At 51.2% G+C, this 17,031-nt stretch overlaps 1 protein-coding gene across 3 annotated transcripts in view; it reads right to left on the bottom strand.

The window, feature by feature from the left end:
• Positions 1 to 17,031, bottom strand: part of RARB (retinoic acid receptor beta) — a 156,473-nt gene that overhangs the window by 11,712 nt on the left and 127,730 nt on the right. For all 3 annotated transcript variants that reach the window (XM_037144005.2, XM_037144008.2, XM_037144007.2), the window contains exons 4-5: positions 14,091 to 14,251; positions 98 to 274 (exon numbers count right to left, since the gene is read on the bottom strand). In XM_037144005.2, the coding sequence (XP_036999900.1) occupies positions 98 to 274; positions 14,091 to 14,251 (338 nt within the window). The remainder of the gene's footprint in view (positions 1 to 97; positions 275 to 14,090; positions 14,252 to 17,031) is intronic.

Genomic DNA, 17,031 nt, shown 5'->3' with positions numbered 1-17,031 from the left:
CGAGGAGGTGGCAGGAAGAGAGGCCGGGGGAAGCGCAGCCTCTCAGTCCCCACCTCTCCCACCCCCAACCCCCGGCTGAGTCCAGAGGGGCACGTACCAGGATGTCCAGGCAGGCGGCCTTCAGCAGGGTGATTTGGTCCGCGATGGTCAAGCTGGTGAAGCCTGGCAGGCGTTTAGCAAACTCCACGATCTTAATAATGCACTTGGTGGCCAGTTCACTGAATTTGTCCCAGAGGCCCAGGTCCAGTCGGACTCGATGGTCAGCACTGGAATTCTAAGAGGGAGAGAAAACACCATAGTTTTGGGGGAGCCCAGGGGGAGGCGGGAAACGCAACACATTTCCTGTGAATGTCCTGGCACTTTGGTCTTGACCTGGGAGCTTCCTAGTGGGATGGCTGAGTTTTGCCCTGTACCAGGGGATCTTTAAGTTACAGATAAGGGGATCTCTCTGTGCAATTATTCCAGCTAATACATGAGGAAAGAATGGAATGAGGAGTCATCATGTTGTAACTCTGATGGATTAATGGTTCTAGGCATTGACCATCATCACTGGTTGCTCTTATCTTAAAAAGAGGCAACCTGCCATCTGGGTGTCTTGATGGAAATACATACCCCCACCTACGAAACAGCCAAACCAGAATGGCAGCGAGCCTCCAGCTCTAACTACAGGAAACCCAGGAGGCAGAGGAACGTGCCAAACTACACCGAGGGGGACGTGACTGTCAACATCCAGGAAACAGGACACCCCATAAAACCTACGAACTGGTTCCTCCCACAACTGTATTGCAAGGGGAGTAAAGAAATGGCAGCAGAAACCTACAGACTGAAAGTGACTCTGCCCAGGTGCTCAATAACGGATGGATGGATAAACTGGGACACAGCCGGGCGGTGGGGCAGGGACGACCAGCGAAGACGCTGTCACAAGAACAAATCACAAACGCATCGCATCGGTGAAAGAGAGCAACACAGAAGCCTCCACACAGAGAGATTCCATTCGAATGGCATCCGGAAATGGCCCAAGCACAGTGACGGCCAGCAGACCAGTGGTGTCCAGGTGGGGGGTGGCGGAGCACGAAGGTGTCCAAGGGGACTTGGTGGAGTGATGGACATGGCCTACGTCTTGTGACGTAATGAGGAAATGACATAGATAAGGAAAACTGTGACCAGAATATGAGAACATTTCAGATACCGAGGTGTGATTGTTATTTCAGAAGACGACAGCATGTCATTTGTTTGCAGAAGTGTCTGTCATTTAGGACACATTAAAATATTTACAGACCAAATAAGGTGTTTGTCATTTTCTTTCAAATAACATGTAATGGGTAGAGTGTGCATGAGGGTGGAGAGGTGAGGGAAACAAGGTTGGCTGTGGAGGGATCATGGGCATTTACTATTCTATTCTCTCTGCTTTCATAAGAAGTTTGCGAGTTTACATAGTAAAATAAAAGGTCAAAGCCTGACAACAATAAAGAAAAACCGAACTAAAACAATGAAGTTTAGGCTCTCAGGGTCCTTGGTGTTATGATGGCCACATGCTCACCTCACGCAGAGCGCCCTGCCCCATGACCGGTCCCGGCCTCCACGGAGACGCAGGGCCAGGCTCTGCAGGCTGGTGCGGGCAGCGCAATGGTCGGGCACAGAGGGGCCTGGGAGGGGCCGCCCCTGGACACTGCAGCTGCCCCTCCCTGTACTTCCCAGGGAGGACCGGCCTCCTCATCTCTCAGCAGCTTCCACTCAGGACCCGAGGCCCAGGTGCCTGCAGGGTCCCTCATCTCTGACGCCACAGAATATTCCAGAGGAACCCTTCCTCTCATCCCAACAGAAGGCCAGTGGATTTCAGTCCAAACCCCTGCACCTACTGGATGGGTCCCTGTGTCCATTCAAATATTCCTTCTTTTGTTCAGTTACTCATCTTCTTCCTTTCCTCCCCTTCTCTGTTCCTTGAATATTTCCTGACCTCCGCATAGCCAGGGGCCGGGGTCTCATGGCTGAACACACCAGACAGCCTCTGCCCTTGGTGGGCTTAGGAGGAAGAGCCTGTTGCCTTCGGAGCCTTACCAGGGCCTCCCCCCACCGCCAGCCTTCACTCCTGGCCCCCAAACCCCACAACCACACGGGGAAGAAGAGGCTGTTAGTTCCACTGTAAGATGGCTCACGTCCATCTCAAGTCAGGCGAGATGCCTTGCCAAGGGAGAGCTGGAAGTGGACCCCGGGTCTACCTGAGCCCCAAACATGGCCTTTTCCCTACTTGTCTGACAGATATAACCTCCTCCATGTGGTACCCTCTCTTGACACCTCAGTCTCCCCATTTGTAAAAAGGGATGCACACCACCTGCCCGCAAAGGCTGCTGGGAAGAATGAGCAGGATATCAGAAGGAAGGAAGCAAATGGTGCCTGGTGTGTTTTTGGGGTTTGAATGGTGTTGGACCCCTCTTCTCATCACCCCTCTTGCCCAGAGCACAGCTGGGGGGTGCTCAGTCCACAGCAATGACCGTCTTCTCCACTGTCCTGCAGAGGTAACACGGCCAGCAACGTCCCCATACTGGGCCACTCTACTGCCCATTACAGGCCTCCACCTATCTTTCTTCATGTAATCAGTGTAGAGGACGCTGGCACACACAGGAATTAGACCACCACTAAGAGCTTGCTGGAATTCACTGAAGGTCTCAGCTTTTGGTTAGAACCACACTGCGACATACCCGACTAAGTGGATTCAACTGTTTTTGTTTCCTTTTCTCTCTGAAATCTCCAGCAGCATCCCTGGTGAGGGTGGAGTGCCATGGCCACCCTGCATCTCTGTCTTCCTGTCGTCCTCTCTGTTCTGCCTCCAAAGTCACTTGGGGAACTGCTCCGCCTTCCCTCTCAGCCCTTGGGGTTTTGGGTGGGGCAACAGAACCCTCTCAGGTGCAGGGAGGGCACTTGACTCTGGTCTGGCTAATCAGAGTGGTCCCTCCTCCTGGCTACAGTGACTGGATCAGAAAAGAGCAGGTAACCCAGCGCTGACCAATGAGGCTTAATCTGAGACTTTTGTTGGAACAACTGGGGAAGCAAAGTTGTCTGTCAGTGAGGGTTACCAGGGACTTGCAGGGGCCACCAGGTAGAGAAGGCCTTCCAAACAACGAAACCAACTCAGAGGAAAGCCAAGATGAACCATGAAGAGAAAAACAGTGGCCCTGCCCTGAAGATACTGAGCTGCTGGATCCAGCTATGCCTGATTGATACAAGGAGGTTTTTTAACATTGAAGTTGATTTGCATAGTCTCTACCACCTGCAATAGGCAGCATTCTAATGTGCAGTTATAGCTTAAGATGGCTTAGGTATGAGAGTTTCATATTACCCCTCCCCCCATCCCAGAATGCATCAAGACTTAGAGAAGAGGTCCCCACTGCCACCACCCCAGTCTGAGCCACCATCACCCCTTGCCTGGATCATTGTAACAGCCTCTTCACCCCACCCTGGCCTCCTCACAGACTATTCTTACCAAAGGACTAAATGAAACATTTTAAAACACAAGTCAGACCAAGTCACTGTGCTGCTTAAAATCTCCCATGATTTCTCACTCAGACTAAAAGTTGAAGTCATTTCAATGCCCTGCAAGGCCCTCCCAGATCTGGCTCCTGCTCTCTGATCCTGTCTCCTCCCACTCTCTCCCCAGCCTGCCCGCCCCGGCTACACAGGTCTCCTGGCTCTCTCTGAACCCAGGGCACGCGCCTGCCTCCGGGCCTTTGCACTGGCTGGTGCCTCCACTGGGATTGCTCTTCCCCGGGTACCTGTACGATGTCTCCCTCATTCCTTCAAGTCATTGCTCAACAGCACTTTCTCTGAAGCCTCCCAGCTACTCTCCCGAAAATTGCAGAACCGTCATACTGACTACAACGGAAAACCTAAATGTGAATCTTCAAAAAACCCTAGTACTCAGATAACCTCTTTTCTACACGTAAATCTGTTCCCTCCCTTCATTTCCTGTTCATCCTCACTTTCATACATCCATTTACAGTTTACTGCCTCTACCAAGTAAGAATTAAGTGAGCTGTGGAAGTTTAAGATAAACATGGTATGAAACAATAGGGTTTTTTTTTTCCAAAAAATATTTTTTATCACAGCCCATTAAAGTAATGAAACATTGGGTATATTATGCAGAATTTTCTAAAAGTATTGTTCACTTGAATTTATTTTGAGGTTGGTATTTCATAAATTATAAACTGATAGATTATATTTTTAAAAAGGAATGAGCATCTCTCAGTATTTTATTTGTAATTTGGACTTCTGAAAAATTTCTCTTTACACATGTAAAATTATTTGTACCATTTTTCAGAAGAAGAAAATAAATACTACCTTATATCCTCAGTTATACTATAAGTAGCCTAGTTTTTGTACTTCCAATATATGTTGTTCCACTGTCAGGATGTCTGTGCACAGTATTTGCCGTGTACAATGCACACCCACGTTTCTGTGCACACTGTACATGGAAATATCATGCCCATTATTACACCCCTGGTATGTAATCATTACACCCATGTATAATGTACATCCTTACTTTTTCCTCAGAAATTTAGACAAAGCAGTACACACTGTTCATGGCAAAATGCAGTATATTTTTCTTAATGTTATATAATAATATCTACTTTTCCATAGATACTGGTATTTACTGTATTGAATTTAAGGAAGAAAAGAAACCACTTCAAGAATTGGAAAAAGTAAAACATTACTGGTAAAGAATATGTCATTAAACAGAATTTACTTTCAGCCCCCGCGCCTCCCCCCAAAAGGAAATTGCAGGCCCCCCCCCCCATATGCTCTGCAGATGCTGCCCCGCCCTGTTTCGTGTTTCCGGAACTGACCTCCCAGCACACCCTACCATTCGCTTATTGCGCAGGGGCTTCTTGTCTCATTTTTCACTGCTGGATTTCAGTGTCCACAACGGTGCCTAGTACATAGGAGGGGCTCGAAAAATACTTGCTGAATGAATCAATGAGCAAATGAGGTTCCGCCAGTCCTTATTTGTTTAAAATGATGCAGGACAACTAATGCGTCGAGCACGAGGCTCCCCTGGGCTGTGGGTCCCCGCTGCCTCCAAAGGCAGAACTGAATCATCCAAGGAATGGCAAGGCTCCCGGGTCTGGCACTGGGCCTCTGACAAAAGCATGAGAAGGACTTGAAAAAAAAGCTGGATTTATATTCTGGAGGGTGGTCCCTTGTAGTACAGGCTTCCCACACAAGGTGAGATATCCAGGAATCCATCTGTATCAGTGCACCATCTGGTGTTATTGTGAGAGGCTGGGTTTGGCTTCAGTGAATTTTTCTGAAGACTCTTTCAAAGCATTTGCCCATTTCATGCTGGGTGGTTTACAAGCACACCCATTTACACTGCCCCGAGTGTTCAGCAGTTTTGGACCAAAATTGGCATGCACCATGCCCTACCCTCCCTATTCACCAGGTCTCACCCTGAGAAACCTATTTTTTTTTTTGTTTTGCCAAAGAAAAAGTCCTCAAAAGGAAATGTCTTGCTGATGTGGAGAAGAGGTGAAACAAAAAATGGAAGAAGCACTAAAAGGCATCAAAATCGACAAGTTCAAAAACTGTTTTGAGCAGTGGAAAAAATGTCTGGATAGGTGTACTGTAGGTATACTGCATCAAATGGAGTGTGCTTTGGAGGTGACTAAAGTTCAAACATGGAAGAATAAGTACAGAGGTTTTTAATAAATAAATTCCAAGTTTGGGGGGGTCCCCCTGTGAGTAGCTTGGTTAAGGGTCCTATGCATCCCAACAGATGTTTTCAATTTCTCACCTTGGTGGAAATCAGTTCGTGGAGTCCATAAATCTAGCTATTGTTTTTGATGTCAGCGCAGAAAGACAGAAAGAAACATTTGCCTAAGGGATGCCACGGAGGCCCTTAAAAGCTGGTGGCCAACGCTGCCTTCTGCAAGATTCTCTGGGGAGAGTAGGCAGGCACCTTCCAGATTTATTGTATTGCTTCCTCAAGGACCTGGTGGAATACCGCACGCTCAGGGGAACGTAAGATCAAGATGTGTGCCATTCGGGCTGTAATTAAATTTAATAGGCAGTTTATCCGGTTCAGAGGAAGACGTGATTGAGAGGGACAGAGAGGGGAGCCTACCGCGGGAGATCATTTTAAAACGCAAGATCCATCTGGGAGAAAAGACAGTGCCCCAGCCCAGCAAGTGTGAACAAAATCTCCATCAGTATCCTCTGAGGTTACTTCATCACACACGGGGCGAGAGGGAGCGAAGCCTGCCGCACCTTCTATTAAAAATAATGCACAGTCGTCTTAACGGCATGTAAATCTCACTCAGTATTATGCAAACTGAAGGGAAGAGGCAGTTAATAAAACACAAAATAACCTGGTGTTTTATTAGGCCAGGTGCTGGATTCATAGGCATGAGGTTTAAAATGGCTTATATATTATCTTCCAGCTGCGGCAGATCTAGAGCGTGGCTTGGTTTGGTGGTAATGAAGGCGGTTATAGGGAGCGTGGAGGAAGTGGGGGTTTTCTGCCGCCTTTCTGAAACTGGGGGGGCAGGGCGGCGAGGAGAGGGACACATGGGGTGCTGAGCAAAGGCCCTTTTCGGCAGCTAAGGAGAAGGAGAGGCAAAGCAGAGAGGCAGGACTTCCCCAAACTCACAGTCCTGCTTTCAGCCCGGAGGGAGCACTTCTCCAGGAGGAGCCCCGGCTGCCTTCCCAGAATGCTGTGCAGCAGGGGCCCGGGTGGAGGGCCACCCTCCCCACCCCGGGGCCATCTTCAGCAGCTGAAAAGCCCAACTCCACTATGGAGTCCAATTAAATGGCCATTTTTTTCATGCCATGGAGTCTTTTCTTGCGCAGACGTGGTTCTCCGCCGTCACAGGCTGCTTTTCTGACTGGCCTTGCCCTCAGAACCAGAGCCACAGATGCAGGTGGAACCACCGGTGTCCACACAATCCCACCTGCGGCAGCTGCTGGACACTACGGTGGTTTCATCAGGGCTGCTGCTTGTTTTTTAAGTGATGAGAAACATGCATTTCTTAAAAGGAAGAAAGAGTTAAGGTCCCCCAGGAAAATGGGTACTTCCACTGGGGCGGCCTCCTTCTGCCCTCGGCCTGAAGTTTCAGCCCTCGAACACCCTGAGAGGCTGACACCCTTTCCGATTCTATCTGCAGAAGGTTCCCGTCACGTCCCGCTTCTCCATTTTGCATGTTTCTCATGAAACATCCCCTTCCTTGGGCTTACCTCAGCCAGGTACTGTTTTGAGTGCTTCCCAATGAACTAACTCTCTTTCATTCTCGCAACGCCCTCATGAGCTACAAACTGCTGCCATCCCATCCAACTGACTGGGGGCTGAGGCCCAGAGAGGTTAAGTAACTGGTACGAGATGCCCCAGCGGTTCCACAGAGGGCACAGAATCCACAGGGATGGCCAGGCTCCAGCATCTGCCTCCCCACTGCCTCGCCCGTCTTGCACTTGGGTCATCACGTGTTCCCCTTCCTGGCCTGAACTTCTGGTCTCCTAAGACCTGTGGTAGCCTTTGTGATCTCCCTCCTGGTTGGAAGTTCTGGAAGCTTCCCAGAGGTGGTGGAAAGATACCCAGCCTCGGTAGGAAGAGAATGTCATGTGCCAGGCCAGCATCTCTTTGTGGTCAACCAACAGACACCCAGGCACTACGACAGCATGGCCTCAGAACCGGATGCTTCCAACAGGTGTGGGAAAAGGCAGCTTGGCCGGCAGCCTGCAACTCAGAGTGGAAAGACAGGCAATGTCTTTAAGGCACGGCGCAGCCTGAGGGTGGAGAGGGAGCTGGGCAACGGGAAGGGGGCAGGAATGAGGATCTTGAAGGACCTCCAAATGTTTCCTAGAAGCCTGGCTAAAAGCCAGGGTGATGCTGCAGGACTCCCCCGATGGTAATGTTTTCAGACCCCCACTGTTTATGATTCCTGGGTTGGGACGTGAGCCTGGAGGGTCCCTCTGGACAGCTGCAGCCCCTGCATTCCTGGTATCTCAGAGAGTCGGAGATATTACAGAGTGGAGGGATATGGCCCTCAAAATGGCCTGGCTGTAGCATGGAGAGTACAGATCAGTGATGCTAGATTTGGAGGTGGTCTCAGCTGCTGTGAGGGGACATTGATGGCTTTTGGAACTCATGGGGCACATATGAGGAAAAACAAAAGCTCTGCCCTGCCACCTACCAAAGCCTTCTGGCCAGGCACAAGGCGGCCAGGGCCACCCTCTTGACGTGCTTCTCCTGACTAGAAACCTCCCTGGGCGCTCTCTGGCTAACATCCGCACTGAGCCCGGCCCACCAAGGCCCGCCAGCTAGCCCCCACCCGCCGCCTCACACTCTGCGCCTGCCTCCCCTCCAGCCCCCTCCCTGCCGCAACCCTGGCCGGGCTCACGCCATTTCCTCGTCTTTGCCTTCTTTCCACCACCCATTGAGATCCTGGGTACCCAGCCCAGTGCCCAGAGGGCGTTTCCTTTAAAAACTGAGGCCTTAGGATGTGCACTGCCAGAGGTTCTAGGAGCTCCCAGAACACTGATTGCTTGGTCGGACTTCACAAAAGAACTGCAGGCACGGCCTTGTGCCCCCAACGCTACACTCAGTCGGTGTGATGGGTCGAGTCCCCAGTACTTCAGAAGGTGAACTTGTTTGGAAATAGGGTCCTTTCAGAGGTAACTGCTGTAAAATGAAGTCGTTAGAATGAGTCCCTCTCCAGTGTGGTGCTGCCCTTTATAAAAAGGGAAAGACATCTGGACAGAGACAGACATGCGCGCAGGGAAGACGGTATGAAGACGCACAGGCAAAGGTGGCCATGTGAAGACGGGGGAGTGGGGCCCTGCGTCTACAAGCCAAGGAAGGCCAAAAACTGCCTGTGACATCACAAGCTGTGAGACAAGAAAAGATTCTCCCCTAGAGACATCAGAGCACGGCCCTGCTGACAACTTGCTTTTGGACTTCCAGCTTGTGGATTCTCCAGAACTGCGAGATGAAGCATTTTGCTGTTGTCAGCCACCCAGTTTGCGGCGGTCCCAGGAAAGTGACGAGGTCAGTGTGTGTGAATGTGTGCCGGAGAAGGAAAGAACAGTCTAGGGCACCCAGAGAGGGCAGGTGTGTTTACTGGCAAAAAACCCGATTCACGGAGGTGAGGGCTGGTTCAAGGTCAGAAAAGGAGGTGGCAGGGTGGAGGTAGAACTTGGCCTTGTGACCGCCCCAGTCTTCCACCTCACCAGGAGCGTCTTTCCTGGGAGGTGGACCTTGAGAGTTTCCGATTCTGATTCTCTGGCTGATCAGTGTTAGCTGCTAAAATGAAAGCCCAGTCCACACGTGGCTGGAACTGCTCACAAACTCCTTCCTTTTTTGAAGCACTCAACTGCTGAAAAGTCTTTCTGTGGTGTAAGGATTCTGTTGGTGGTCATTTTTTCTGAGTAGATTAAGGGCACTTTAAATCTCCTTAGCTCAACTTCACGAGCCCCTGGGAGGGCAGCTTATGTCCCATCAAGCCCCGCAAGGTGATGAACAGCCGCACACGGCAGAGCAGCGGGATGCGGGAGCAGACGCAGCCCCGAGCATCCACCCGGGCTGGGCTGTAGCACCGGGAGCCCTCACCTTCCCACCCACCCCTTTACTCTCCCAGAACCTGGGCATTCAGCTCCAAAAAATGACGAGGTGTTCACAGCAGAATCACGAGGAGAGGGCCTACTCATTTTGCACATTTCTGCACAAGACGCTCTGGCATATTTTTCTCATTAAACTGTCCCAGCAACTCCATGGTGTAGGTACTATTTAAACCCCATTATACAGATTAGGGAACTGAAGCTCTAAGGATGATTCCAACGTCATGAAACTCCCAAGTAGCACAGGCAGGATTTGAACCTGGGTCAGAGAGGCCCTGAAGCTTAAACAAAATAGTCCCTAGGGTTTGTCCTAAGGACTCAGAGTAAACACCCCCAGAGCCAGAATGTTTCCTCTGGCTCACACCCTCATTCCATCTTGCAGAGCGCAGGATACACAGCCGCTCCCCTACTGCCCACCTTTCCACATGAAATGCCCTTTCCACACCCTTGTTTTTGGAGGCATCACTGGGTAGAAATCTTCCCAAGGAGACTGGCTCTGAAGCATCCTGAGCCTGGGCGTGGAAGGGGGTGGGCGTGTCTTTTTGTCCCCCCTACCTATTCTGCCACCTCCTGGGCCTGACCATTGATCCCAAGCCTACCCAGGCTGGGGAAGCGAAAGGCAGTCCTCTTTCAAAGGCCTGTAGACGGCGACTAGCTGGCTTTCTAATCCCTTGGCCTGCTCTGCCCAAGGCACGAGACAGGAGCGCCAGTCGGGTGAAGGCGGCAGGAGGTTTCCTGGCACAGGAAGCAATCACCTACCTATAAAAAGCTCTCTATGAAAACGCTCCACTTGGAACTAGGAGCTTGCAGAGAATGTGTTATGGCTGCTCTTACTTATTTATACTCCCTCCTACTTCCAGAAAGAGTCTGAAATTGCTTACAATAAAAAACTGAGCCAGGTCTGTGTACAGAGAGTAGAAACCGAGAGAAATCTGAGAAGAGACTCTAGGGGAGCAGCGTTGCTCCCCCAAACAGGCCCTGTGCCCCTAAAGTGGGTCGGGCTGACAGTGCTGAGAGATCAGACTGGAGATTGCACTTGTATTTCCATTTTCCTCCCAGGAGGTGTAGAAAGTCCCTGCAAAGTGCTCAGAATGATGGGCACTACTCACTGGGGATGGATGGTGTCTTGTCCCCGAAGAGGGGTGAATGAGAAGGGGCCCTGACAGTCCTTGGGGAATCCACTTACCTTGGGCAGAAATAGACCCAGAGACTAGGAGTTGAATGCAAAGAGCCTATTTGGCAAGAGGCTCCAGGAGGCTCTGGGGTGGCCCCCATGAAGCTTTGGGGTGGGAGGGAGCTGTGCTGATGAACAGAGGACTGTCCGGAAGGAGCACTATGTTCCCAGCACCTGTGGGAAGCCAAGGCCATACCAGGACGTGTGTCCTAGGAGGGGAAGATGCTGTGCTTTGAGTCTCCCTGCTCTCCTCCAGCCTAGACTGGGCACCGTTTCACCTGGTTACCAGGTGAGTCAGATCCTGGGTGACTGAGTAGGCCACCCTGAAATATCTCCACCGGGAGACCTGACATGGTAGCAAATGATCCCCGGGACTGTCAGATAATGTCTCTTTCCTTATGACCTGGCTCCAAAGATTCCACTTCTGGGAAGCCCTCCTTATTCTGGCCGTTCTGTTTCACTCGGTCTCCTCTGCAGCTAACGGTTGGATTTATTCCTGGATAACAGCCACCCCTCCTGCTTAGATGCCCGACGGCTCCCACTCCCACTCCGCCTTGTTAACCACCCTCCTGAGGCATTCTGGGAGTGGTGTGGCTGTTCAGGGGGCTGTCCCCACAGTCAGACTGTACAAGTCCCACATGTGGACTGCAGACATGGGGAGAGTTATTTAGCCCTTCCACCTGCAGTGTCCTCATTCCTAATCTGGGAAAAATAATATTCAGCCTCAGCTTACTCATCTGTCCTACAAGAGCAACAGTGCACACCTCAGAGAGACCTCCCAAGGAGTGAGAAGAGAATGAATATAGTTAAGCTACTTAGCCTGGTCCCTGGCACATAGTAAAGGCTCAATAAGCACTAGCTGTAGTAATAATGATGATAAGTGTAATAAAGACTCCTGGCAATAAACTGTCCATTTCTCTCCATTATTTACAGACCAAAATACAAATTTTTCAGTCAGCATTCCGGACTCTGCAAAGGTTTCCCATTCTTGTTTCCCACATGCTCTCAACTTAACATGACCCCATCCATCCCAAGCACCTGTTCTCTCTGCTCTTCTCCTTGTGGCCATTCCTGTGGCCCTGCCTCAGTTTCCCTAGTTCTTGGGTCAGGGAAGTTCTTAGGTCTTGATACTTAACCCAGTACAGTGCTTGGAACATAGTATGGGATCGATGAATACTTCTGAAGGGAATAAATAAGATGCTCCTTCCGCCGGTTGTTAATCAACTTCACTGCAGTGATGAGGGGCACCTGGCCTGAGACCAGTTCACACCCAGCAAGTGCATGTGTGGTCACATCACTGCTGTGTAGCTATGTCCAGGTCCCGTCAGAGAAGCTTTTCATGAATGGTTTCATTTCATCTTCCTAACCATTCTCTATGATCCCCACTTTACAGATGGGGAAAACGAGGCTGAGGGAAGTTAAGTAGCTTGGGCACAGTCACATGCCTGATCAGTGACGGAGCCGGTTTAAACCCCATTCATCTGATCCCAGCGTCCTTGGTCTTGACAGATGGCATCACTCTCCACCACCTCCTGGTTCACAGGCCTGCTTACATCCTGAATTGACGTGAAAGCGCCCGTACGGTGTCCAGCCTTGTCCTGCTCTTTGTATGCTTTGCGCTAGGACACTGCTCCCCAGTGTCCAGGACACTGCTCCTGGCCCCCCTTCCTGTCCTACAGATAAAACTGCAGCACCCACACCCCAAGGCTCCATAAGGGCTTCTCCGCTGAGTCCAGCACCTCCCTCGGCCTGGCAGGTAGGTCAACAGCATCACTGATTAAAGAGCAGGGCACACCAGAGTCTCCCCTCCTCCCTGACACCAAGGGTCTGGGTGGGTCCCAGAAGGTGGTTCTCGGTCTTGCTCCTCCAAGTGGGTTCATGGCCTTTGCTATGCAGAGTGTGGTCTGTATAGTAGCAGCACCAGCACCACCTGGGAGCTTGTTAGAAATGCGCCACCCAGACCTGCTGAATCAGAACCCGCACTGGAAAGGAATGCCAGGCGCTTCGTAAGCACATTGTGGGTCGGGGAGCCCTGCTCTGGGTTCTCCCCCTGCTTTTGCTTTGGCCAGCAGGCGTAAGTCCAGCCCTTCAGGCGCTTCTACCACCCGCTGTGCAGCCTCCTGCTCACCTGAGAAGCTGCCCTGGCGTGTTTTAGCAACAATTTCCACGGCCAACCCTCTGGGCCTGCTCCTGGCCCCCATTCCTGTCCTACAGATAAAAGTGCGGCACTCACACCCAAACGCATGACTGCGTGTGTCCCGAGACTCACTTCACAACTGTGGCTCTCCCCATTCTTTTTTTCTGTCTGGCAACACTATTGCATCTTTTTAGGTTTGTGACCTTTCATACTGTTCTTTTCTCGGCCACCAAACCAGTAAATGCTGCAATATTTGCATTTTCTAAAAAGGTATGTTTACTAGCATCTAGGCAAGCAACATAAGCCACTTAAAGAGATCAGAACTTTCTAGTTGCACACATTCATTCATTCATTCGCTCAACAAGTATTTACTGCATGCCGCACATCAGGAATACACATCCGGGAATATAACATATGCAAAAAACACTTCAAAAATTTAAACTACCTCCTGATGTCTCTACCGTCTCACCCCAGACCAGGAAACACACTTCGATCCCACTTTCTCTCCCTCCCTCTTCTCTATGTCTAACCTCAGTGAAAGCCATTCCTAGCAGTGTACTGGCAGCAAAGGGGGCCCACCCACCCACCTGGCTGGGGAAGGGCCAAACCGATTTTGTGCTTTTCCAGACCTTGGCTTTGAGGCTATAAACAAACCCTCCCAGAAGCCAGACCCTGGCCCAGGGGAGAGCCCCAGTGATCTTGGGTGCATCTTACAGTTGGATCAGTGTTTTTAAAAGATCGATCCCTTTCCCCTCTGGGTTCCCAGTGGGCTCTGTACAGGTGTCTGACATGACCCAAGTCACAACTCACTGGCTTCACTTGTCTTCTTCACCAGACCTTAAGTCCCTCCAGACAGCAGCCTTATCTTAATGGTTCACGCCGCCAGCACCTCCCACACAGCCTGGCATAAGGTACGTGTTCAGTTCGTGTTTCTTGGGTGAATGCACACACACCTGACTGAACTGGAGAGAACATCAGCCTGCTCAGAGACTGCAAAGGCTACTTACTACCTGCAGGAGGAAGGTGGCCACTGAGCAGTGCCTGAGCCGACGGGCACGTCCCGGGCCGAGTTTGGGCGCATGTCCCCTCCAGGCCCAGGACGGAGTGTGTGTATGTGTGTGTGCGGTGCCCACCCTCCCAGCTGCCTGGGGTGGTGGTGGTGGGGGTGTCCCTTACCGTGGTGTATTTACCCAGCTGGCAGAGCGAGGGGAAGGTTTCCTGGTGCGCTTTTCGGATCTTCTCTGTGAGATCATCCAGCTCAGCTGTCATTTCATAGCTCTCTGTGCATTCCTGCTTGGAAGGCTCCTTCTTTTTCTTGTTTCTGTCATTCCTGACAGCTGGAAACGAGAGAGAAGGCAAATCAGGGGTCACTGAGGTCTGGGCCCGTGTTTGCCAGTGCTTTGGATTCATGTGACACTGAAAACAGGAACGGCAGGAAAAGGGGCTGTCAACATCTAGGGAAAGAGGTTGGCGGCCAGGAGGGCTGGGCAGAGAGCGACATTTGTCTTCCTGTGTGAGCACCTGCTGCCCCAGCAGGCTGACAGTCTCTATTCGTTTAGGAAGAACTTTCTGTGTGGACGGTCCTTCAGATAGAATTTTCCTAAGCATGGTCCCCTCAGCTCCAGGGCAGACAGCCTGCGAGGCACTGCCAAGGAACCAAATGGCCTGGGGAATATGTCCCCAGACAAGCCCTGGTGGCATCATAATTGGTAATTTCAAACTAAGCTTTTTGATTTTGGTTTTTGGTACTTTTTTCTCATCTGTGGACATTTTTTCATTGTTTTTTAGAGAGAAAGAGGAAGCAAGAGAGGAAGGGAGAAAGAGAAATATTGGTGTGAGAGAAAAACATCAACTGGTTGCCTCCCGTACGCAGCTGGACCAGGTATTGAAGGCGCTCGGTCCCAGGGTTGAACCTGTAACCTACTTATGTGCTCTGGTCAGAAATCGAATCCACAACCTTCCAGTTGTGGATGATGCCCCCCCCAACTGGGCCATGCTGGCCAGGCTAAGCTTTCTGTCTTGATATTTTGCTTTTTAGTTTTCTGAATTCGCTAACTGGTACGTTAAAAGAAATTCACCTTAAAAGTAATGGGATTATGGTTTTTGTATCTCTGTGCTTTTCTGCTTCTGAAATTTTCATATTAATCATACATCTTACTATCTATAAAGTTATTTAAAAATAATAATCTATGCATTTTGAACCTCTGGCCTGGAAAACCATTCATTCATTCATTCATTCACTTATGCATCCACATCTTGTCTGGCCCCCATACCCTTAGCAGGCGAGTGTCTTGGGCTCAGCAGGCCCCGCCCAGCTCAGTGAGGGGCAGAGCCAGGGCCTTGAACCCTGGGGATGTAGACGTTGGTGCTTCCTCTCACAGCACAGGCCTCTCAGATGACTTCAAATCTGAGTGTAACTCGGAGCTCTGGCCTCCAGCCTGGATCTCCCAGGGAAGGAAACTGAAACCCAGGGAGGCCAACAGGTAAGACTAGCCCGTGCGCCGCGCTCCGCTCCGGGGAGCTGCCTGGCTATGTGCGCTGCCACGGGAGCTGGGAGTCCGTGCTGCAATATGACCCAGGGCACAATCCGATCCGCCCTGAGAGGGCTGGTCCTGGGCTGCCTCTGGAGAGCTCCGGTGACCTGAGAACTGGCAGTTCCCTTGGTTCCTTGGTTTACACTGAGAAGATCCAAGGCCCTGCTTGGAGCTACAGTTGAAGGCAGAATTGAAGGCAGGCATGGGAAAGGAGAAAATGGGAAAGGAAAGAGAGTAATGGAGAGGGAGGGACAGAGGGAGGGAGAGAGAAAAAAGGGGAAATGAATGGTACTTAAAAACCCTAGTGTCCATATAAGCTGCTCGCACCTGACCAGGAGGCAGGGCAGCCGGGAAGAAAAAACCCACGTTTCTTGAGTGTCTTGAGCATGTATAGGAGCTGTCCCCAGTAACGCACTTAACCCTCTTATCAGGTAGGCAATTTGAAACCCATTTTACAGATAAAGAAACTGACCTTCAGGGAGGCTAACATGTCCGGGTTTACACACCTGACAAGTTCTTTCCTCACTCGGACTCATTTGGAGGGAAGAGGATGTTTGAGAAGAAAACAAAACCTCCCAGATGAACATCTGCCCCGGGACTCTGAAATGACCATCTTCCCCAGGACTCTGAAATGACCATCTTCCCCAGGACTCTGAAATGACCATCTTCCCCAGGACTCTGAAATGACCATCTTCCCCGGGACTCTGAAATGACCCTGTTCTTCGGCTCAGAACATTTCGAGATCTAGAACGAGTGGGTACGGACAGTGTGAGGTAGCCCAGCCCTAGATGCAGTCTTCCCCACCTGCCTGGACCACTCCCCGAAGGTCTGGAACCCAGGGGAGGGTGGCGTGGTTTACAGTGGGGAGAACACAAAGAACACAGTCAGCAAAGGGGAGACAGGGAGGGAGGCAGGGGGCATGCAGCGTGTAGTGTAGAGATGCTGCTGTGTCCCTCTACATGGATGAAGTCTGGGCGTGTGAGGGGAGGCTACGGCCTGAAGGCTCGTGTGTGAGCGCGGGGGGCTCTCAGTGCAGGACCCCCTCCTCTCCAGGGTCCTGCCAATGGCCCTCCTGTTCAGCTAACCCAAAAGTCACACCAGAATAACGACAGTCCTAAAACAGAGCCCTGAAGACAGGGGTTTGGCAGCGCATGGGAGGCAGGAAAGGGGCACATAGTGTCACCTCATGGGGGGGCAAATGCTGTTCCTCAGGGCCCTCCCCTCCTCACCAGTGGGTATCTGGAAGGCGAGGGCTGTATTTCACTAGTCTCTGTGTCCCCAGGGTTAATACAGGGCCGGGCACACAATGGGGGCTCAGACGCAGTTTTGTGAAGGACAAGATGAGCGGGTGACTGAACGTGGGATTTCTGTCAGCTGTCAGGACCTCTGTGTGACCACACAGAGGTCACCTGAGCCTCTTTCTTCCAGACACTGAAGGTCTCATCACTGGGGGACTCACACCCCATTCTACAAACTACAGGAGGAGCCAGGAGGTGGACAAAGCAGGCGGGGCATCCAAAGGGACGTGAGCGTGATTTACACACCTGGAGGAAGCCGGCCGATGTAGGCAAAGCGCTTCTCGG

This window comes from Artibeus jamaicensis, unplaced genomic scaffold, assembly GCF_021234435.1.
Source record: "Artibeus jamaicensis isolate MK-2021 breed Jamaican fruit bat unplaced genomic scaffold, CSHL_Jam_final contig_519, whole genome shotgun sequence".
NCBI lineage: Eukaryota > Metazoa > Chordata > Mammalia > Chiroptera > Phyllostomidae > Artibeus > Artibeus jamaicensis.
This window is presented reverse-complemented; position numbering and strand designations above follow the sequence as displayed.